The 24,552-nt window shown below is 40.1% G+C and overlaps 1 protein-coding gene across 3 annotated transcripts in view; it reads left to right on the plus strand.

Moving 5' to 3' along the window:
- Window positions 1-23,305, plus strand: part of PALM2AKAP2 (PALM2 and AKAP2 fusion) — a 459,422-nt gene extending 436,117 nt beyond the window's left edge. For 2 of the 3 annotated variants that reach the window (XM_089670918.1, XM_089670920.1), the window contains 3 exons: window positions 14,926-15,113; window positions 19,618-19,656; window positions 22,611-23,305. In XM_089670918.1, the coding sequence (XP_089527044.1) occupies window positions 14,926-15,113; window positions 19,618-19,656; window positions 22,611-22,703 (320 nt within the window). In that variant the 3' untranslated portion in view covers window positions 22,704-23,305. The remainder of the gene's footprint in view (window positions 1-14,925; window positions 15,114-19,617; window positions 19,657-22,610) is intronic. The other variant, XM_089670919.1, reaches the window with a different exon arrangement.
- Window positions 23,306-24,552: the final 1,247 nt, after the last annotated feature.

The following is a 24,552-nucleotide window of genomic DNA, read 5'->3' on the forward strand; positions in this document are numbered from 1 at the left end:
CAACAACCTCAGTCATGACCCCGGTATCAATCTTTTCAGCCAGTGATGCAGAACAGTATAAACATGGCCTGAGTGGATACAGAGCCCCTTGATCACTTTTACATGGAGCGGAAGATGGTCTCTCCCTACAGTCGTCGGCCGCTTTCCTAGGCTCTCCCGTTCCACCAGGGAGCCAGGGACTGAAGCCAGCTGACCATAGAGCTGGAGGAAAGATCATAGTTCCTAGATCATCTCTATGGTCTATAAAACAGACAATAATTTTGTTGCTTTCGGTTTCAGTTTGTTGTTTACAAGCCATTACCCATATGTAACAGCAGCTGATCAAACTAATCTCCGTAGTAGACCCCAGATGTCTCAGTAAAAGAGAACCTATCACTCTCCTTGCTAACACAAGAGATGATGTTCATCCCTTGTGACTGCAATAAAAGTGCTAAAAAAAATTAAAGAGGCAGTGTTAAAGTTTACATAAAAAGAAAAAAAAATTGTAGAAAAATTTTATGGCACCCTCCCCCCCCCCCCCCCCGCCTTGTGTTCGCAAAGGCGAACACCTACATATGTCTCACACGCGTATGTACATGGTGTTAGAGCAATAATTCTAGCAGCAGGCTTCCCTTGTAACTCTAAATTGGTAACCTGCAAAGACTTACAAAATGTCACCTGTGGAGATTTCGAAGTACCATAGTTTGTTGCCATTTCATGGGCTTGCACAATTTTAAAACGTGGCATGTTGGGTATCCATTTACTCGGCATAACATCATATTTTACCTACCATTTGGGTATTATATTGTGTTTTTGTGCATTAAAATTCATTAATGTGTATTTATTCCAAAAAATTGTGACATAAAAAAATACCATACCATGTGATATAAAAAAAATTGCAACACTCTCCAGTTTATTCTCTAGAACTTAAATAAATATATAATAATTGGGGGTTCTACGTAATTTTCGAGCCAAAAATGCAGATATTTAAATGTCTGAGAGAAGTGTCCGAATTGTCCTGGTTAAATAGTTTTTGATTTGATCATTTATTTAAGAATTAAAGTGGTTGTAAACCTCAGACATGAAAAATGAACAAAGCACATCCCACTATAGTGTGTACTATTCTGAATCCAATCCCCTCCCTGCTATCTGTATAACTCACTCATAATAGATTAAGCTGATGCCTCAGCCTGTTGGGAAATGACCTGCCCTCTCTCCATCACACAGCCTTAGCTTTGTTTCTGTGAGCCTGTGAAGAGAGGTGTGTGCAGGGGCGGACTGACCATTCTGGCACTGCTCGAGGAGCCGGGGTCAGTAGGGGGCCCAATGAGTTGTCAGTCCGTTCCTAGGTGTATCTTTCTTCCAGTCAGCTCTCAGATTACACTAAGTTCTGTGCTTTAGGTCTGCAGTGTGATATCAGATCCTCACTCCACCCAGCTGCTTTCTGCTGCTGAGAAAAATCCTTTCATCTGTGTATTGTAGAAGGCTGTATAGTACAGATGTATGTGGAGAGATATGGCACAAAAGTAAATGTGATCAATTTACTGGAAGGAGATGGCTTGAGGGTTCCGGGTTGGGTGGTAGAGTGATTCCAATACACTGTAGTGCGTCACCTCTCAAGAGACAGAGGATTCTCTGCAGTAATAGATAAGGACAGCAGAGGGCGCATCTGAGCGTAGCAGTACAAAAATGAATTTATCACATGACAATTGGCAACTTACAAGACAATGGAGTGATATCAGGCATATATATATTTAAACATCATTCAGGTTCAGCTTCTGGGGATGGACATTCCCAGAACAGGATGATCTTCTTTGGAGGGGATTGCAGCACCTGCAGCTGTAATGCAAAGGAGACACCACAGGGCAGCACACTAAGTGTCGCAACTGGTGAATGAAAAGCAGAAGTAGAGGGTTAGGAACCTAGCAACATGTGGGTCTTCCACCTCGTATGGGTCCAATTTTCCATTTATTCATCCAGATATAGGAGAGCCGAGTGGGGTTCAGCTGTCGCTAGATGTAGATGGGAGCACTGGGAGCCCACAAAATGGCTGACAGTGGATAGCACATGGCTCAGGAAGTGATGTCACATGTGTGGGTGTGGCTTGATATTTCGAGGCGGGGCTGCCTTTCTCAAATCAAAAGGGCCATTTGAATGGCATGGCTATGATGTCAATCCCCTGCACGTGCACAGGAGTCACCGTTGCGGCATGGTGCTCACAGCATTCACAGCACACTGTGTTCCATGAATGCAGAGAATACTCCGCATGCGCCAGTGATGTCATCATCTGGAGCTAATGTCAATACCTACTAAACGGCGCAAGTTCAAACTCCTCCACAGCCACCTGCATGTAAGACTTTTTGTAAGATAATCTGTAGGACTAAGGTAAATGCTTAACTTTACTACTACTTTAATAGAATTATAACGCTCTTTGTATTTGTATAGCAAGCATTTTTCAAATGCCTCTCTGATCAAGTCCTGGGGGGCAGGGTGAAATGCGTCGGGGGGGGGGGGGCATGGCCTGAGTGGCGGCTCAGGCTATTCCACACCTGAACCCTGGGGTTTTTTCAAATGTTAAATAAATTTGTAATGACATGTAAGGGCAAACTTCAGGTAGACACTTAAAGTGATAATGAACCTTTTGTTATTTTAATTTAAAAAAATAAATAACATGTATATACTTGCCTCTCTGTGCAATGATTTTGCACAGACCAGACCCGATCCTCCTCTTCTGGGGTCTCCTATCAGCGCTCCTGGCCCCTCTTCTTCAGTAAGTGCCCCCACGGAAAGCCACTTTCCGTAGAGGCACCCATGCTGGCTCGCTCCTGAGCTGCCCTGTCTGCATCCATTGACACAAAGCTGGTGTTTCGGCCCCGCCCCCCGTTCCTGTGCCACAGCATTTGATTGACAGCAGCATGAGCCAATGGCTCCCGCAGCTATCAATCTGCACAATGAGGAGGGCGACAGCGGCTAGAGCTGCTGCTCTCATACACATCGCTGGATCAGATCGGGCTTAAGTAAGAAAAAAAGGGTATGAATGCATTAAGGTGAAAAACCTTGAGGGTTTAAAGCCACTTTAAACAGTCAGATGTGTAGAACAGGTGAACAAACATACATGCTTTATTGGTAATGATAGCAATCCCTATTAATATATGCAGAAGGATTCCATGAATAGTCTACTGCACTGCATTTTTCTCCTCTGCCTGGCTTCATGCCATCTGTTGGAAATTACAAGCCAATTAGCTCACTGGGAAATAGTTCACCAAACAAAAGTGTGTTATGTACATAAGTATTGTCTGCTAAATCTCTTTTCAATAGAGGCTTTTCTACAAAGTACTAGTGGATAAGCCCGCATTGAACTGTTGTGACAAAAAACAGCCATCAACAAAATGTGAAGCCAGCCTTCTAATGCCAAGTATATTTCCAATGAGTGTGGTAAATCTAGCAATTATTCATTATTAGTTATAGGCGCAACTTGGTATCCCTCAAGAGCACACAGAAAGCAATACAATCCTGATGAGGGGCTCTCAACTGTCCTTATTCTATAAGACCATTATGTTTAAATTCTTGTGTGTGTGTCCTTGTGGGGATATTCCCTCCCTGTTCTGCTTGACACTTGTCAAATAGAAAGGAAGGGTGGAGAAATCTCCCAAATGGGCACACAGACAGAATTATTGCATCCAATTTTTGTCTAAGCCTTCGCTACCCTATCCAAAACTTAAAGGAAAAAAGATTTTGCAGGAGTGAACCTGTGGTCAGACTAGGGGCATTCAAATATTTTATAGATTTATAACAAGCCGTAAATGAACAAGCCGTCCCTGGCTTCTGTATGAGAGCAGAGAGGGCTGATCTGTTGAGAGATTGACTTGAATGAATTCAATGCTTCTGCTGTGAACTTTGAGCATTAATTTCTCCACAATGCCTGCAGTTAGAGGTCACTGATGAGAAATCTCATTCTTAAAGTATGGAGCAAAAGCACTGAGGTCATTCAAGTTTTCTCACCAGTTCAAAGTTCTATACTCCCCTAAAGTGGTCAGTGAGTTGTTTTGAAGTTTGTGCTATCTGTTAAGAATATATAAATATTTGAAAGGCCATAACCTGGGAACAGTTGCTCTGTCACTAATGCCCAAAAATCAGGAGTTTCTCTTGAAGTAAGACTAAGTGCTCATACCTCCTGTGGTAGGTGAGTCCAAACTCCACAGTCCTAAGGTGTTAAGACTGTGGAGACTACAGCAGCATATTCACATCTTACAAACTACGGAGGGCAGGGGGGGCTCAGACGCCTTGTCCCTGCTGCTGTCAATGGTTGTAAATGCTGGCATCCATTTCACTACTGTTTCTTGTGGAGAAAAAGGGGATGGTGCAAAGAGCAACAGTGGGTGGAAGTGTTAATGCTGAAGACCTTGCTTGAGGCTTGACTTAGAACTTTCTACCCAGCAGAGAAATTAATATTCAGAGCCTTTTATTGCCAGAGTAAATCTTTAGATTTTTTGCATGGAGTTTAAGTTAGCCACCCATGATACTTTCTGCTCACTAGGAATGAATTAACAGTTGGAGAGTTGTATATGTAATTGCATAGGTTGTACACCAGTAATGCTTAGGAAATCCAGCAATTGCAAAATTTGAAATCATGTTGTACAACTGATTTCCATTAGAACATCAAGAGGTTTATTTATCAATGTTTTCACACAGACTTAACACAATGTTCAATGTTCCATTTTTCACATAAGATTCTACATATTTTGGTAAACCATGGGTGAAAGTTGTGTAAATATTCTGTAATAATACTGATAATTGGAGCCCTAAATATGAATTATCTCACTTCTGTCAAACCAATACTAAACAGCAAGTGGAAGGTGATGCCACTAGTGTTGGCAAGGGCCAGAGTGTAGGCTAGAACAAGAGGCACATTAATATTCCCATTTGAATTGGATATCCTCTTTATCCCTTTTAACAAATACAAATAATCTGTAGTGTAGTCCCTCTACTCATTGACACTTTGGACACTCTGTGAAATATCATAGCTGTGTACAATGGCCAGTATGGTGCCAGTGATTACTTACACCTATATTCACAATAGAAATCAATTACTTCTATTGTAAAATGTGTACATTGCCCCAAGAGCCGGCAAACAAAGGCGGGACCGAGGCAAACACAATTTAATACCATGAATTTAAAGCCATTTAGATTGTTTATAGAAGAAAAAGTGCATTGCTGTTTAGTTGGTAGCTAAAGTGACCTGTGAAAAGAAAAAAAAAATTAAAGAGAACCTGTCATGACAGGAATATGTACTGTGTGCTCCCATTGCTGATCTCAAATGCTGGATTTACAGATTGCATGGCTGTCATTGATTCAGAACAAATATACTGTAGATTAGAAGCGGTTTCCTTTGCTGCTTGTCTAAGGTCTGTCACTCATATGGAAGCCAGACAGCCAGAAAGCTAACATATTTAGTGGGAATCAAGCAATGACTACCTTTTTGAGGTCAAAGTTGTGGCAATAACAACATGATTTGTCTAACACATTATAAAGTTCTGCTGTCTGTGAGGTCTTTAATGACCTGTGTGGTGCAAATACCATATGTGTAAAGCAGACTGTGGGGCTTTGTGAAGTTGTTCAGTCAAATTCAGTTTAAAAAAATTATTCTGTATACTATTGGGTGTTCAAAGGGGGAACAGGTAAATGTATTCATAGTCAAGTGATCATTCACAATAGCCTTTAAGAAAGTGTGAGGGTAGTAATTGGTAATGTGTGTAGCACATACCCCTGATGGGCCCCACTGGCTTGCCCTAGGTTCTCTTCCCAACTCAATGACCAGGCAGAGAGTGTCTTTTGCTTGAATGTCAGTGGACACTTTGCCCTGACTGCTCTCTTCAGGATAACTCTCCTTTTGGAAATCAGCAGGAAAATGGCAACCCTAGGATTTCAAGCAAAGGGAAAGTCCCAATTCAACAGTGCTGGAGCAGGTACTCCAGGGGGTAAAGCAACAGTCACTAGGATCCCACTTTTGTGAAATAACCTGCGCCAAAGACAATAACACACAAACAATGCTGCTGCTCAAGATATGAAAAAAACATCAAAATACACACAAATAAAAGGTCAACCAATTAAAAAGACAAAAAACAACCAAATAAGTCCCAAATAAAGAGTCTCGTGTTTCAAAAGAGACTTCAAGAAAACAATCTAATTCCCAATATGTTCAAAATTATCTAAATCGTGCAGGTTTTCACTCGCACTACCTTAATCAGGTGATTGCCAAGTGGAAAATGACTTCAGGAATCACACACATTTTGGGGTTGAGATGAGATCTTCTGAACGAACCTCCTAATTGCTTCAGTGTTTTCTTAATACTTCACGAGTGGATGAAAGAAAAAACAAATCGTATAATACTGCATAAAAAATTTTTTTTCCCTAATGTTAACCATTACACTCACATTTAAAAAAATCGATTGCAAGCTCAGACGGACACAAATCCTTTCAAACGACTCCCAGCAATCCTTCCCTGATCTGCAAACTTTCGCTCATGGCTCACGCCGGCCACAGATGGTTTGTTTATCGGCCAATTTTTCGTGCGAAAGAATAATCAGCCGATTTTCACACTGTTAGTGGGGCAATGTCATTGGCCGATTTTCACGGTTTCGCCTCATTTCTTTTATCAGTCATGCTGGAAAATTTACGAAAAATGGCTGATTTTCACAATCATTGGTGGCAACAGAACGACCGATGTTTCGTTTTTCGGCAAATAAACGAACTGTCTATGGCCTGCATTAGTGTGGACACCCACTCAACATAGCACAGAACTCCTGGACCCAAGCAATCTGACAGCCTCAGCCTCCAAGGTAGCTGGGATTACAGACCTTGCAATTGATTTTTTAAATGTGAGTGTAATGGTTACAGATTTTTTAAATGTGAGTGTAATGGTTACAATTAGGAGAAATTTAGATAATTTTGAACATGTTGGGAATTATATTGTTTTAGTGAAGTCTCTTTTGAAATACAAGACTTTCTTTATTTGGGACTTATTTGGTTTTTGGTCTTTTTAATTGGTTTGCACTGTTTTTTTTTTTTTTTTTTTTGTGGGTACCAGATCCCACATCCAGGCCTATACTAACAATGTTCCTGTATAATTAGATGCCTCGGTCCAATATCAGCCAGACACGACCCCTATGATTCTTCAAACCAGATCCTCAGTGAGTCCCCCTGATTTGTCTCCAGCTATTTCCAGCAAATAGACCCCCCAGCTCCTATAGAGCTGGGAAAGCAATGAACTGCAACTTCAGCTGCACGCCTCCAGACTGGGATCTTCTCCTCCTGTACAAGAGCCATGCTGCTCCAGGCCCCAAGCAATTTCTGCACTTCTCAGCCACCCACTGGGCATCCTCCTCCCAGGGATTGGATGATACCACAGAAATATTCAGGCCAAGGCTCTGCCTCTTCCAGCCCACTACATTCTAGAATACACTAGAAGGCAGGGGGAAGCAGTTGGGCCTGCTGCCAGCGAGACCCAAAACAGCAAAAAATAATCACACCACTCCAGTGTTTACATAGGAGCTAATGAACTAAATTTACCTGAACCTCCCTAGGAGAGTGCTACGTACGACATGACAATCTCTGCAATAATGCACTTTCAAATGGTAAAAAGTGGTAACCAGCTGTTATTAAAATATGCTTGACAAGTCCTTATGTCTGCAGATCCCTACTACTGTATGTACATGATAGAAGGTATTGATTAACCTTTTTTTTGCACAGATGGTAAAGTAATTTTAGACCTATATTTTCTGAAAGCAGAGACTCTGGGGAATAAAATGGTGGTAATTCTAATTTTGTCACACTGTTAGTGCTACAGTTTTATCAAGTGCAAATTTTTCACACAAACACAATATATATAACCCACATTTTCATTAAGGTATAAAAGATGAGGTTGTGCCACACAACATTAAAATTGCTTGTGCCCATGAAACAGGAACAAACTTCTGTACTCAATTTTCCATAAACTATTTAAAAGGTTTTACAGATCATCAGTTTAGCATTAGCTGTAAATGATGACTTTAGAATTATTGCTCTCACTTTACAAATGCAAGCCCTGCTATTGTGTGTGCATACGTACGTATGTGCATGCGTGTGGAGGATCAACGTTTTTTGGGGGGAGGAATAAGTACTTTGGCGTACCTTTTTAACTTTTTGCACATTTTTTTTTATTTCACCTAACTTTATTGCTATCACATAGGTTAGCCATCGTGTCCTGTGATAGCATAAATGCAGGGACAGGTTCTCTTTAATGAGACATCAGGAATCTATTGGACCCTTAATATCTCCCCTACAATCCACCAAAACTATTGGAAAATTGTGCTCCATTAGCTTCTAGTGACAGCAGAAACTGAAGTAAAGTAATATGTCACTTCCATGTTCCTACTAGTTGGCAAAGATCAGTGAATTGACACTTGCTGGTCTCCTTACTCTCTGCTTGGCAACTCCCACCATATGGTACCCAGGTATGCAGGTGGAATAGGGTGAGGTGGTAAGGGTCACCTGTTCAGGAGGTCCTTGGAAGTTATCTGGCAGCTGTACAACCACCTAATCACTTGTCAAATGTACACACATTCCTGGCTCCTGCAGTATAACTGATGTGTAAATATATACTATATTGCCAAAAGTATTGGGCCAGCCCTCCACATCATTGGATTCAGGTGTTCCAATCTCCTCCATTGCCATGGGTGTAAAAAATCAAGCACCTAGGCATGCAGATATCTTCTACAAACAGAAGAATGGGTCGCTCTCAGGAACTCAAGCGTGGTACTGTAATAGGTTGCCACCTGTGCAATAAGTCCATCCGTGAAATTTCCTTGTTACTAAATATTCCACAGTCAACTGTTAGTGGTATCATAACAAAGTGGAAGCAACTGGGAACAACAGCAACTCTGTCATTTGACGTGGCCTACCACTTCATGGCTGAGTGGGCATGCTGAAGCGCAGAAGTCGCCAACTGTCTGCAGAGTCAATTGCTAAGGACCTCCAGACTTCATGTGGCCTTCAGATTAGCACAACAGCAGTGCGTAGAGAGCTTCATGGAATAGGTTTCCATGATCAATCAGCTGCATTAAAGCAGTGGTGTAAAGCATGCCGCCACTGGACTCTAGAGCAGTGGAGATGTGTTCTCTTGAGTGATGAATCACGCATCTCTGTCTGGCAATCTCATGGACATGTCTGGGTTTGGCGATTGATATGAGAATGGTTCTTGCCTGACTGCATTGTGCCAAGTGTAAAGCTTGGTGAAGGGGCGCTTATGGTGTGGGGTTGTTTTTTTCTGGGGTTGGGCTTGGCCCCTCAGTTCCAGTGAAGGGAAGTCTTAAGGTGTCAATGTACTAAGACATTTGGACAATTTCATGCTCCTAACTTTGTGGGAACAGTTTGGGGATGGCCCTTTTCTGTTCCAACATGACTGCACACCAATGCACAACGCCAGGTCCATAAAGACATGGATGAGCAGGTTCTGGGGTGGAGGAACTTTACTGGCCTGCACACAGTCCTGACCTCAACCCGATAGAACACCTTTGGTATGAATTAGAGCAGAGACTGCAAGCCAGGCCTTCTTGTCCAACATCAGTGCCTGACCTCACAAATGCACTCCTGAAAGATTAGTGAAACATTCCCATAGACACATTTCTAAACCTTGTGGATGGCCTTCCCAGAAGGGTTGAAGCTGTTAGAGCTGTAAAGGATGGGCCAACTCAATATTGAATCCTACGGACTAAGATTAGGATGCTATTAAAGTTCATGTGCGTGGAAAGGCAGGCGTCTCAATACTTTTGGTAATATAGTGTATGTGTTTATTGGCTCATGGTATTCAGAAGCTTATGCTTCAGCACATAATTTTTTTATTGGCTAGGATATTAATTTATTCTCACCACTTGTTAATATGCATTTTTGTGTGTAAATTATGGCATAAGCTCCTCTCAGAACACCTATTTGGGCATTTGTATACTCCTGAATGCTTCTCTATAATACAAATCTAAGTGCCACAACATGTATGGATACATTGGCTGAAACAGAGCTGCAATAAGAAGCTTAAAAAAAATGGTGTTTTGTGCCCATGTGCATGAGGCCTTAAACTGACAAAGCGGAGTTCTACCCAAAAGTGGAAGCTCCACTTGCTTGCCTCCTCCCCCCCCCCCCCCCCCCCCCTCCACTGCCATATTTGACACTTTTTGTGGGGAGGGGGCGAATGCCTGGTTTTGACAGGTACCCGCACTCACTTTGGGCTCAGTTTGCTGGGGCAAAGTGAGCTGGAAGTTCGGCCCCCTCCTTCCTCCCGCAGTCTCCTGGGGACCTTCACAAGTCCCAGAAGACTGTTGGACCAATCGAGATATGCAGCGCAACTCGTGCACCTGTCTGTCAAGCCGTAAGCTGTCACAGCCTGGTGCCCACAGTTGAGATGCCAGGGAGAGGAGAGAAAGGGTGGCGCTGGTGAGAACATTGCTGGACCATGGGACAGGTGAGTGTGTGTTTATTAAAAGTCAGCAGCTACAGTTTTTTGTAGCTGCTGACTTTTAATAAACAAAAAATGGCTGGAACTCCACTTTGACTTTTCCCTTTTTTATAGTAAAAAAGTCAGGATGTTATGGCTTCTTGAAAATATTTTTTTTTACTTTAGCAGTGTGACACCTAGTGGTCATATGTAGAAAATGTTTTTACTAGTAAAGTAATTTCTGCAATGAGAGAGGGGCTGGTACAGAGGAAAGATAGGAGGCAAGAGCCACTGAAGAGGAGAGTATACTACCTGTTCTATTGCAGGGGAGTGCTGTTTTGATATGTTTACATTCAACAGGGTACTCAGGACAGAGATATTGCATTCTTTTGTCAGATGGTGAACTACATTTGTTTATAAGTAGCAGTAAGCCAATCTAAGTAAAAATTTGAACTTAAAACATTGATTACTGCAATTACTAGGTATTTTAATTAAATTTATATTAAAGTGGAACTTTGGTCAGAAAATTAGTTCCTGCTAGATCACTCCAGGCTGGCCCCATTTGCAGGTATAGCTATGTAAAACATTAAAAATAAGTGCCTATACTGTTTAAAATCCATTGATACACTGTTTCACCCTGTTCTGCATACGCTCTGTTGCGCTCTATTTTTTGGCACTGTGGCAGAAATATAGAGGCCATCTGACAGGCTGAAGATTTACTGCAACTCAGGGGCTCTGGGCTTCAGCAAATGTCAGCCTCTACCAAGAAGACACAAGAACGATGCTGGAGGCAATTTACAGCACACACTAATTTTGGTAGCATAGATAATAATGCCAGTCACTCCTCAGATCTACCCAATGCCTTCCTCCAAAGCTCTAGAGCAGGGAGAAATTCCAGAGGGGCTGGCATACAGAGGCTGTCAGGGGCAGCACAGTGGCTAAATGGTTAGCACTTCCGCCTGGCAGTACTAGGGTCAATTGTTCGAATCCCAGTCATGGCACCACCTGCCTGGAGTTTGCATGTTCTCCCTGTGCATGCGTGGGTTTCCTCCGGATACTCCGGTTTCCTCCTACACTCCAAAAACATTAATTGACTCCTGTCTAAATTGGCCCTATTATGTGCATGTATGAATATGAGTTAGGGATCTTAGATTGTGCGCCCCTTGAGGGTTAGGAACTGATGTGAATGATAGATAGATAGATAGATATCAATGTATGTGTGTGTAAAGCGCTGTGTAAATGGACGGCGCTATAGAAGTACCTGAAATAAATTAATTAATGTGGAATGTACACTATATTGCCAAAAGTATTGGGACGCCTGCCTTTCCACGCACTTGAACTTTAATGGCATCCAATATAGAGTTGGCCCACCCTTTGCAGCTATAACAGCTTCAACTCTTCTGGGAAGACTGTCCACAAGGTTTAGGAGTGTGTCTATGGGAATGTTTGACCATTCTTCCAGAAGTGCATTTGTGAGGGCAGGCACGAATGTCAGATGAGGCCTGGCTCACAGTCTCCGCTCTAATTCATCCCAAAGGTGTTCTATCGGGTTGCAGTCACTCATCCATGTCTTTATGGACCTTGCTTTGTGCACTGGTGGGCAGTCAAGTTGGAACAGGAAGGGGCCATTCCCAAATTATTCCCACAAAGTTGGGAACATGAAATTGTCCAAAATGTCTTGGTATACCGACGCCTCAAGAATTTCCTTCACTGGATCTAAGGGGCCAAGCCCAACCCCAGAAAGACAACCCCACATCATAATCGCCACTCCACCTACACTTGGCACAGTGCAGTCAGGCAAGTACCGTTCTCCTGGCAACCGCCAAACACGGACATGTCCATTGGATTGCCAGACAGAAAAGCATGATTCGTCACTCCAGAGAACATGTCTCCACTGCTCTAGAGTCCAGTGACTGTGCACTTTACACCACTTCATCCGATGCTTTGCATTGAACTTAGTGATGTAAGGCTTTAATGCAGCTGCTCGGCCATGGAAACCCATTCCATGAAGCTCTCTACGCACTGTTGTGGTAATCTGAAGACCACATGAAGTTTGGAGGTCTTTAGCTATTCTGCAGAGAATTGTGGACTTCTGTGCATTGTGCGCTTCAGCATGAGCTGACCCCGCTCTGCCATTTTATGTGGACTTCAACTTCATAGCTGAGTTGCTGTTGTTCCCAGTTGCTTCCACTTTGTTAGAATACCACTAACAGTTGACTGTGGAATATTTAGTAGCAAGGAAATTTCACGGATGGACTTATTGCACAGGTGGCAATCTGGCAACCTTTCGGGGTACCACACTTGAATTCACTGAGCTCCTGAGAGCAAATATTTGTAGAAGCAGTCTGCATGCCTAGGTGCTTGATTTTATACACCTGTGGCCATGAAGATGACTGGAACACCTGAATCTATTGATTTGGAGAGGCGTCCCTATACTTTTGGCAATATAGTGTATGTCTCTTGCTAAAGAACATTACTTTTTAGCAAATTGTTATGGGTAAAGTTCTGCTTTAGTTAGTAAGATTAATTTTGATAGAATTTGATGCAGGTTACTAAAAAGACATAAGATATAACAGAGTCTAACCTAATTTTGTAATGCTTTCTCTGTTCATTACCTATTTAGAGAGCTACCACTACTGACCGATTAAGTCACCCAAGTTATCTGTGTCTTAGTTTACAGGCATATTTCTGAGAATTTAAGCACCACGAATACTGTTGGGTCACTTTCTCATATGTATATTACAATATTGTATGACAAAATGCTCATTGTACTGCATATTATCACAAAGAATGTTGATCCATAGATATACTGTACAATGTGGTGTGCTGATATTAATTTTGAATGATACACACCAATACACATACACTTATAGCACACCACAATGCAAATACTGTAAATATACACTTTGGGGGAGATTCACTAAAACTGGTGCAGCTGTGCATGGTTGCCAATCAGCTTCTAAATTCAGCTTGTTCAATTAAGCTTTGACAACAACCTGGAAGCTGATTGGTTTCGATGCATAGTTTTAGTAAATAACCCCTTTTTGTGTTGTGTGGTGTACTATATTGGAAAAAACATTGCAGGTGTATGTTGATCTGCACTGTAGTGTATTCTCAGCTCATGGAAATAATGCAACACATGCATTGATTCACATCAGTGAATGTGCCTTTAAAACACAACAAAAATGTGAACAGTTCCTTACGCTTATTGTCTAAGCATGGCATCTTTACATAAAAAAAAAGGCATTTTTTGCTAGAAAACTCTCAAACGTTATAAGGCCCTGGTGAACAAAATGGTGTGTTTTTGCAATTTTGTAGGTCATGAAATGTTTGCGCAGCGGTTTATAAAACAAAAAGTTTTAATGTACAAAATGCACTTAAATTACTTTTAGTGCACAGAAACACAATTTAATACCCAGTTTTATTATTAAATATGATGTTGCATCGACTAGATACCTAACCTGTCAATATTTAAAATTGCATACGAATGTGAAATGGCAACAAGCTATGGTACCTAAAATTTGTCCATAGGTGACCCTTTAGAAGCCCTTACAGGTTATCAGTTAAAGTTAAGTTATGATCATTTATTCTGGCCATTGAAATGAATTACGGTATTGCTCAAGTGCTAAATGTGCCTAGCAATTGCGTTTAGCCATGTTTACAGGCATCAAGTGTGTTTTCTGCCAAAATAAAAAAAAAAGCACACACTATTAAAAATTCAGTTGTTTTGGAAATATTTTCAATTCTGTTCCTTGAGAAATTTCTCACGAAATTCTACTAGTTAGTGTAGGGCCAGTTTTAGGCACATGTAAAGTTCAGTGATTCTTCTGATTTCAGTTTTTGGAGGCAGTCCAGTGAATTAGAAATTTGGATTGGTGAGTGTGATAACATAACTAAATGTTACACATAGCTCTTTGCCTTGGTGTATAGTTTTTAAAGTAGTAAACTTATTTAAAAAAGCGTTTCCCCCTGCAAGGTATATTTTGTGCTAGTATGTATCGCATATATATTCATTTTGTAAAGCGCTGCGCAAACTGTTGGCGCTATATAAATCCTGTATAATAATACTAGCACATTATGTGAAACTTCCCTTAAAACAAAGCTCTCCAGCGGTGCTGTCACCACTGATGGGGCTTTCATTTCACTATTTTTCTTTCTAGGTTCCCAGGCTGTGGCTGCTTCAATGGCTGAGCCGCCGATGATGTCACTCCCATGCATGCGTTTCATCCAAGGCACACAGCTCTGAAGGAATGGCATGGGTAGGCCGTTCCTTCAGAGCGCATGCACCGGTTATGTCACTGGCTGCTGCTCTGTACAATATCTCCTAAATGGTGCATGTTTAGGAAATATTCATTTTACCTACAGGTAAGCTTTATTGTAAGCTTACCTGTAAGTAACAATAGAAATGAGAGTTTACTACCACATTAAGTAATGCTAAATATGATATGCAATTATTCATTTTGCTAATGTTCTCTATCCAGGCAAAATTGAGAAAGTAAGAACTTCATCTACTTCATCTACATCAAAAGCGGAATGTTCCCCCACACAATCTGAAGTTCTGCTAGAAGATGCCACTGCCTCCCAGCGTCCTAAAAACCTCATGCAAACACTTATGGATGATTTTGAGACTCACAAAAGCAAGAGGCGTGAACGAATGGATGACTCTACTGTAAGTTCACTGACAGACACTTTAAATCTTACAATGATTAATAGTTGTAAAGAACCTACAGATGTACAGTATAAGACAATTAAGGACTGCTATAAATCCAAATAGGCACAAAAACACCCAAAAAAAGTAATTTCAGTAAAAGTGATATGAAACATTTGTTCAGAGAGCATTGTTTAAATCAGAATCTTGTTCATATGATAGCTGACTTTTCACACAGTGTGCAGTTCACATATGTAGGTATACAGCAATATTTATCCAAAACTTTTTATGGCAGTGGTTAACTGCCATGGGTGTTATGGCAGTTATAGATTGAGGGCAGGCCCATATGGAAGAAAAATATGAAGAATATATTAAAAAAAAAAATCTGAATATATTTAAAAAATATATATTTTTATAAACACATGAAAAAAGTAACATATTTTTGCATATATTTCTAAATGTATAAATATCTATCACACCCCAGCGCACAGGAACACCTGCCAACAAGTACAGAGGTCAAAAATGCTGCTGTGCATCAGTGTATCACACCAATTGATATTATATTATATAAACAGCGCAAATCAACCTCCTCACCATATACAATATCAATCAAATAAAATTATATATATATAAATAAATAAATAGTTCAATAAAAAAAAATTAAAAAAATATATGATAGCGAATAAAATAATTGAAATAAATAATTTGTGTCCAAAACAAAAATAAATGTTTGTTTTTGTACATTAAATTAATTTAATTTTTGTTTTGGACACTAATTATTTAAATTTTATTCACGATCATATATTTTTTAATATTTTTTGATTGAACTATTTATATATATATATAATTTTATTTGATATTTTATATTTTTTTGACTGATATTGTATATGGTGAGGAGGTTGATTTACGCTGTTTATATAATATATTTCTAAATTCATTCCAAAAATGCAGATTTGTATTTTTAAAGTATTACAGTATATTTGAAATGTATTTTTAAAAATATTTTTCATATATTTTGTAATAAAAACGCATTTCAACATGCAGTATATATATATTTATTGAAATATATTGAACATGGCCAAAATTGTAGCATTTCAAATATATGTCAATATATTTGGAAAGAATATTTTTAAAATTTATTTCAAATATATTTTTCTTCCATTTGGGGGAGCAGCCTAACATTTCATGTTATTGGCAGGTGATTGGTTGCTTAGACTGCCCTGCATCCTATAGCAACCAATCACTTAGTCCTTCATTCTGTCCAAACCTGCCATGTCTCCTGCCTTGTGCTCTGCCTTGAGGATTACAGTGGTAGGACAGCAGAAGGAACGGACACTCAGGCTCCTATGTGATGCAGCTGCAGCCCCAATAGAACTCTCACTTTTTTGGTCCAGACTGTGGTCTGCCATTTAGTGATGCTTGCTATAGAGAATGGCAGGCCAACTTGGTGATCTTGATGCAGGCAATTTTGTCATGAGCGTCAAGATCGCCTGTGTGTTATCTGTTTTGAGCAGATATGATTTGTAGTTCCTCTCATGAACAGGTAATTATTTACATGTAAAACAAGAAGTATGACCAGAAGTTTAGGAGTCTTGTTGAATCTGCTAGGCGACCAAGTGCACATATCACTTGATCCCACCTCAACCTTCTGCTGAGCAGTGGTCGGGTAGCTTTCTTCACCACTATGCAACCAAGCTGAACAAAGAAGATGGATCTAACATTTTATCTAACAGCACACAGAGCCTTCACAGCCTCCTCCCAGCCTCCTCCGAATGCTACCAGGATAAACCTCTGCAGCCCATCATATCTTGTGAAACCCTGTGCCTACTCTGCTGTCTTTATTATACTAAAAAAGAACAGGCCACCACCACATTGTGGTTTTATTTATAAACCACTGGACAGATTTGAATAGGATCAAGTGCTGTGTGTACAGCGCCCCGCCCACAGAATTTGACAAGACTTCTGCTGATATTTCTTCTTTAAAGTGTTAGTAAATCCACAACAGTCAAATCAGTTTGTATATACAGTAAAGCATGCTTGTTATACTCACTGTGGAACCTAAAGGGGTTAATCCTCCGCATTGTGTAAAACGGCTGTTTGATCCTGTCTTTTCTTATTCTCCCCTATTGTACCCAATCCTATCTGCTAATAGTACAGCACTCTAGGAGTCACTCTAGGCATGCTTAGTTTAGTGTGTATGGCTTAAGAGTTTTTTTCTTTAAGATGGTGCATGTGATCAGTACAAGGCCAATCAGCACTGTCCACACAGATGGTCAGAAGTTATGCAGCCTCATAGGACAGTCAGAGCAGAATGAAAACTCCCTTTACAAGCTTTAACCAGTGGTCAGCTGGGCACTGATAGAAGCCATAAAGACTGCTATATATTGCTGATGAAAAAAGGTGTAGAACAGTTTTATATTTGCTAAAATAATTGCATTTCCATGTTCTGTGTACTGTTGGAGACCAGATATAGTGAATGCAGGGCCCTGGGTTTAGTAGCACTTTAAGCTTTCAACATAAACATTTGTCCTTAATGAAAAACTGTCATCAAATAACACTTTTCAGGCTGCCCACAGTAGAGTACTACCATATCACATTAGCCATTTATTAATGCAGAAATTGAGTTTAAGTAATCCCCAACCTTCCAGGACCCTTTTAGGTTTCTTCCTTCCAATTCAGATACAAAATTAATTGCATAAAGCCTGAGGATGGGACCTAAGGATTCCTAAAAGCTTGCATCTTTAATCTAAAGTAGAAAGAAATGTTACACAATACCCATCTGTTAAATGCTGCCTCCCCATTGCTCTCAAACTTCCTGCATACATTTTCTAACAAATTCCCATCTAAATACCTTTTTTTTTCTATGCATGACTGCAAAGCTTCAGGCAGTCTGTTGTCCTGTGGAGATCCATCGGCATCCATCCATCCCACGGCATCCATAGCTCCAAAGTGTTGGTTGGGAGAGAGTTTATGCCCACCAACTATAGAGAAAAAGGATTGAGCTGGAGCTTTGCAGCCATGTGACTGCATAGAAAAACATAAAATTTAAAAAGAGGGAATAAATAGGAAAGCAACATTTAACAGAAGAGTTTTTTCATAGACTTTCCTTTTAGTTAACAGTAGCCAGTAAAGGGTATAACTTAAAGCAGAACTCCAGTCCATATTTATTTATTTTTTAACCATGCAGTGGGGCTGTACCCCCACTGCATGGATCAGCTGCTCGTTTTTTCTAGAGTTGAGGACCAAGCTCATACTCGCCTGACCCACCGATCCTACAGAAAAAAGTGCTCCCCCCAGTCCAGAGGTGGACTGTTCCTGCCTATGGAGCATGCATTGAGCATGCTGAAGTCAGGAACAGTCCATTTACAAGACCACTGGCCCATGGGGGGGGCAGGAGCTGAAAGGACCAGTCTTGTACAGGGAGGATCGACGGGTCAGGTGAGTATATCTTCGGTGTCCTCTCCTCTTAAAAAAAAAAAAAAAAAAAAAAAAACTAAACAAGCATTTAACCCATGCAGCGCGGGCACAGCCCTACTGTATAGGCGAAAAAAAAAAATTCCTGGAAATTCTGATTTAAACTTCAAACCTTCAGGCTGCTCACATAAAATATTTAAAATTAGCACTTACTGATGCTGCAAAGTAATTTGCTATGCATTTTTTTAGTAACAGCTCTCTAGTTTTGGTACCAGATAGGCCCACCCAGCTACCTCCCTCCCAGCATTGGTGATACCAGGGAGCCTGGCTGCTGCCTGTGAGCCCTCTGGCATTCTAAAGCAACAGCACAGGTAAACTTGTATCTGCATTATTAGTGAAAGCAGCAAGTTCTGATGCTTGGCATAGGCAAAGATGCTTTCCCACAAACACAGGACTGGGTTGAGGAGGCTTCACAAGCATCAGTCAGAAACCATTTACAGTTTTCTAATCTACTTAAATTCTGTTATTCTGAATGTATGAGGTCAAGAATTTTTAACTCATCCAACACTCTTGTTGCCACCAACATTTCAAATTACCATGGGGGAGAAGCTAATTTATCAGGCATGTCAAAAAGAAAAGCAGTACAGAAATAAATTTAACAGTAACAGATTGGCTATTCACAAATTGCAACTTGTTTAATAAATTCTGATCAGATAGTACTAGTGCAATATACATTTCAGATGTGCTTTTCACTTGCAATTTAAAATAATGTCACGTTAAACCTGTTATTTGTGCAGCCGTTTTTAACACTTAATAGTGAAAGACATTAACATTATTGATTTTTTATTTTTTCTATTAACGTTTAATGCAGTGTAATTAGGTGTTGTAGAAAAATTAACCATCAACATGTCCTTTTCTTTCTAATTTTTTAGAAATTATCTTGAAGAATTTACGAAAGCATGTTATTACCAAACCCCTTGAATAGGATGAAAGGGCTTGGCTTCCCTGCTAACAGATTGTCTTACATCTGATGTGCTAGGTTTACTGTTAACTGTCTTCTGTCAGTATCTGTTTAGTGCACTAACTTTCTTCTTTTCCTCTCTCTCACCAGTACACCAGTAAATTACTGTCTTACAGAGTTACTACTGAGGTACCTGTGAATTGCCTATCTCCACTGCAGCATGCATATACTCTAATGCATGGTTGCCTTCACCCTTCATTTATTGTTCCATCTTTGTGTCATTACTTTTGGTAAAAGTCATATAGATAATTTGGGAATCCATTTATAATCTTCCCTTCTGCCAAAGATTACACATGTATTCAGGACCGGTTTAAAGGTGAAGCCACTTAGAAAGTTGCCTTAGACCACAAACTGACAAAGTCTCTTCTGAAGGCCTTACACACTCTCTGGACAGGTTTAAAGGCTTGTAGGCTTACACCTCACATTTTGTGGAGCTGGTCTTGAATATATTGGTACTGTAGATGTAGCCATTTGTAACATTTGTTTTTATTAGTATTTATGTATTTTTAGTATCATCACTCTCTTCAAGGAGAATCTTCAGCATCTGACATTTCTGGGTGTATCACATGCCTGCAATCCCACTTCACACTTTTGGTTCCATCTGCTGGCCCCTGACATAGTAGCTGGCAGAAGGAACCACAGCACACAGTTGGAGACCAGGCTTCCAACACACCTCAAAGCATGTTAGGTGTGAAGATTCTGCAAGAAGCTGTAAGAATTGCTAGTAGTTTTTTTTAAAAGTATTTTTAATTGACAGAATCCCTTTTACAGCTTGCTTAGGTATTTTTCTAAACTGTCTGGAAAATTGCCAGCTGAAATCTGATTGTTAGCTGCATGGATGCTGTTGTAAACTGGTAGGAAAAGGAAATCCTAAAAGTCGCACGTCACAGCAAAACCCTGTGAGGAGGTGTATGACCTCATGATTAAGCTCCGGAAATGGAATGGAACACATTTGGGGGTTGTAGCCTGGTTGGAGCTTGGGCTGAGGCTGTCATACACCTCTTCATAGGCTTTTGCAGAGAGGTGCGACTTTTTTTTAGGACTTCCTTTCTCTATTGGATGTTTTGAGCTGGGACAAGCTCTGTCTTTGTCGGCACTCCTAGTGGTTTGTCATTCAAGAGGACCTGGCGGAGCCTTGAGTGGCACCTTTCATTTTTGTTGTGGGTCACTGTTGTAAACTGATCAACTAAAGAGGGCCTATAGTATGTATTTTTGTCATACAAAAGCACTCATAGCTCTCACAGGATATATACTTGTTACAGTTATGGCAGGAACAGCCAGTTAGTGTAGCTGCTGATCATGTGACCACTGTGACAGCCAGTTGCAAATAAATCAATTTTACAAACTCTAACACTATCAATCTGTTCTTTGTAAATGATTTGTCTCTGCACAAATCCCCACTCTCTAATGCTTGATTTGCTTTGAGACTGTGAAATAAAAGCTAGCTGTGGCATTTATTGTGTAAAATACCACATTTGGTGTTCTACAAACTTTGACATATCCAAAACAAGAAAACCAAGCTGGTCATGAAACAGGAAAGCACTTTGGATATAAAGTGAGAGCATAACCTGTGATCCAAATTCATATTCAAGCATCTAGATCAATGCTTCAGACCCCAAACTAATTCAAGTAAATTTCAAAGTTGTTCAAGCAGGATATCCGAAAAATGTTTGGTTTTCAAAGAATTACTTTGGGGATAAGGACATTAGCATGGATGTGTGATTAGTGTTTCTAGGAAGTTATGTTCTGAGAAAACATAGGAATGATTTGTTAACGAATAGTGCACTGTGCATCTATAAACTGGACAGTGGATTTTAAGGCAGTTATTAAACATAGCCACTGTCAGGTTTTGGCACGCTAGGTTATCCAGCTGTGCTATATCATTTGCAGAAATATGTTTTAAAGTGGGTCATAGCATATTATCCTGCTTAGCCCGACACCCCTGCCTCAAAGACCAGTACAGCTTCTTGGCATTCAGTAATGGGCTGGGTTGTTGGAATCCATGTAGATGCATAACCTATACTCCACTGATCTTATCTAAGCTTCCTTACAAATAGAATGACCAGCTGCAGAAAGGCCAGAACTGCATTTTTCTGTATTGTAACTATGCATTACTTTTAATAGTGTTTTATGAAGATAGTTGTGTTTTCAGCTATACTGTATGTTGTGTCCTATGAACTAAATTTAGTATATGTGCAATTTTTGTAGGGCTTTGTGTCCCATTGTCTGTCTTTTGGTTGTAGTCCCCATAATAGAGACAAACAATTATGTTATTCTTACTCAACTGCAAAGTCTAGTCTTTGACACACTTTTTTAGAAATGGCTTAAAAATTATTAGTATTTTCCGAAGTACTATATTTGCATAATCCGTTTTGGTTACAGTGCGTGCGTGTGAAGGCGGGTGGCATATTTGGTTACAACATTCTAAATTCCCTACGAGAAATAGCGCCTCTTCTGCCTGATCTTGCCAATCGTTGCCTGACTCCCCCCTACTGCCCTTTCTTTTTTTAGTGTATTTAAAATAAACTTGCAATTCTAGAAATATCGAAGCTGCCATTATGAATAATTTTACAGGCTCTGCCATCTACTCAGTCGCTGAGTTGGAACAAACATGCGGCTATGAAGTCTTTAAAGTATACACTTTAGACATATTTAAATATTTATGTTGCAAGCAGCTCTATTGGTCAGAAACCACAGAGACTTTTAGCCTTGCTATTACAACTGGTGCTAGTCAAAGGGCCTGGGCCCACCCCAGCAATGGGCCTGACAGTGATCCACCAGAATAAGTCGGTGTTCTGTCTCCTAAATTGGATTCAAGTACACAAAATGTACTTGGGCTTAATTCCATTTGATTGGGTAAAGCTGAGAATGATTATAGAGCTGAATTTTTTTTACACAGCATTAAATCAGTCATTATGATAACTTGATTTCTATTGCAGCTACTCATATACCCTACTATCAATACTAGTAAGTGAAAAATTTGTGTCAAGTGATTTTGCCAAGTATGACTGCACATGTACAGTCTTCACATAACTGGTGTATAACACAGGTGAGCATTGATGGCTTCTTTTCTTTTGTTTCAGGTTCTTGAAGCAGTAAGGGTGGGCCGTAGAAAAAGTGCCCAGGCATTGCGGTGGGAAGCCGGGATATATGCTAATCGTGAAGAAGACGAATAATTTTTTGCATTCAAGATATAGAAAACCAAAAATAAAAAAAAGAATCCTTTTAATTGCATATTTATTGAACAATAAGCAGCCTCTGCAATCCATATACAGATGACGCAGAACATTATATGAATGAAGACATGCTTGAAGTGACTGGCACTGGAGGCGGTGCCAGGCCCAGCTAAGCTTTGGACCCTCAGGAAATGGAGATGGATCACTGACAAAGGCTGATCCTAAAAACAGGGCTCAGCATGGACCATGAACAAAGCCAAACATGCAGTGCAATTGCTTCTTTTTGAAAATGCAGCTTTGGATCGCTTTTGCAATACTTTATCCTTGTCTTACTCTGCCGTAAATACATGCATGTTGGAAGCAGCACCAATTTGATGAAAGATTGGCCCTTTACATGCATTTGCAGGTTCATATACATGCAGGGTGCTACAAAAACAATTTACAATATGAGTAACTCACAATACAGTATTTTATGTGTTGCTTTTCACAATACAGGGTTATTGAAGGAAGTTTGAGGAAATTAGGAAAACAAAACCGTTCATCTGAAACACCATTTGACCCTTCATTGCTTAGATTTTTGTCTATAAATAGTTTGACCTAAATTGCTTCTGTGGTATTTTATGCCAGATACACCTATATTTATTTCAGAGGCCTCCATCATTATTGCAGGAATTTACTACAGTGGCCACTTTGAAGATTCCATATTTAAAGCACAACACCATAATCAAGAACTGTGTGCATGTTCACATTTGTGGCTCTCAGGAACTAAAGGGTTAATCAGATCTTGCATATGTTTTTTTTGTTAAAAGAATCAAAATTATAGCACAGAGAAACACAAAGAGAAACATAACCCACATACCCTAATTTTGCTGGTTAAATTTTCTTCAGTATGGATAAGCACATTTAGATACAATCAATGACACCTCTCAGTTTTTGAAAGAGCTGAGGGTTCCCCAAATTGGATGTGTTTTCACTAGATACAGGCAAAAGCTAAAGGGATGGGGATCATGGCTTAAAGTTCACCTTTTAGACAAAAATAATAAATGCACATTTTTTTGCAGGTAAAAAATTGTGCAATTATGTTTGTCTACAGGAGCCTGGAAAGCATTGCACCAGCGATCAATAGATCGCTTATGCCATGCAGGTCTCCTGCAGACCTGTCAGAATATCTGCTTTTCATACAGGATGTAGATTTTCTGATGGGAAGCTTCATTGAAAACCACAAGCCAACAGCCGCTAAGGCGGTCGGGACTTGCAGTTCATTCATTCATGGAAGTCTGTGAATGAATGATGTGGCCGTGTGGGCAAAGCCTTGCATGGCCATGCTGTTTTCAAATTTCACAGATAGTAGGGGGAGACTTCTCGTACTATCTGTCAGAAGGGGGGGGGGGGGGGGGGGCGGCGGCGGCGGCGGCTTCGGCTATGGGAAAATGTTATATGTTCCACCCTAAAAACTGGTGGAATATGTAACATGTTCCCAAAGGTGAACTTATCCTTTAAATGTAGCCTACCTGCAATTGTAAAATGTAGGGAGATATGCTAAGTTGCTCTATATATTTTTCAATTTTTTTCATATGTTTATACATAAAATGAACTCCAGTACTAAATCAAGACACACAAGTTAATTAAATGACACTAGGGGATAGATTTACTGAAGGAGTACTTTTTTCACTTCACTCAGCGAAGCTAACTACATCAGTCATCCGTTCATTTGATAGAAGTATATTTCTATTCTTTTGGTATATGACTAGTTGTTCAATGCAAGTACAGGTTCACATGGTTAAAGCCCATTTCCTCCCTCCCATTCCTTCAACACATTTTTCAACTATAAAAAAAGAAATCTGCATTT

The sequence above is a fragment of the Staurois parvus genome, unplaced genomic scaffold (assembly GCF_062004578.1).
Source record: "Staurois parvus isolate SC_StPar_1 unplaced genomic scaffold, SC_StPar_1.0 ptg000096l, whole genome shotgun sequence".
Taxonomy (NCBI): domain Eukaryota; kingdom Metazoa; phylum Chordata; class Amphibia; order Anura; family Ranidae; genus Staurois; species Staurois parvus.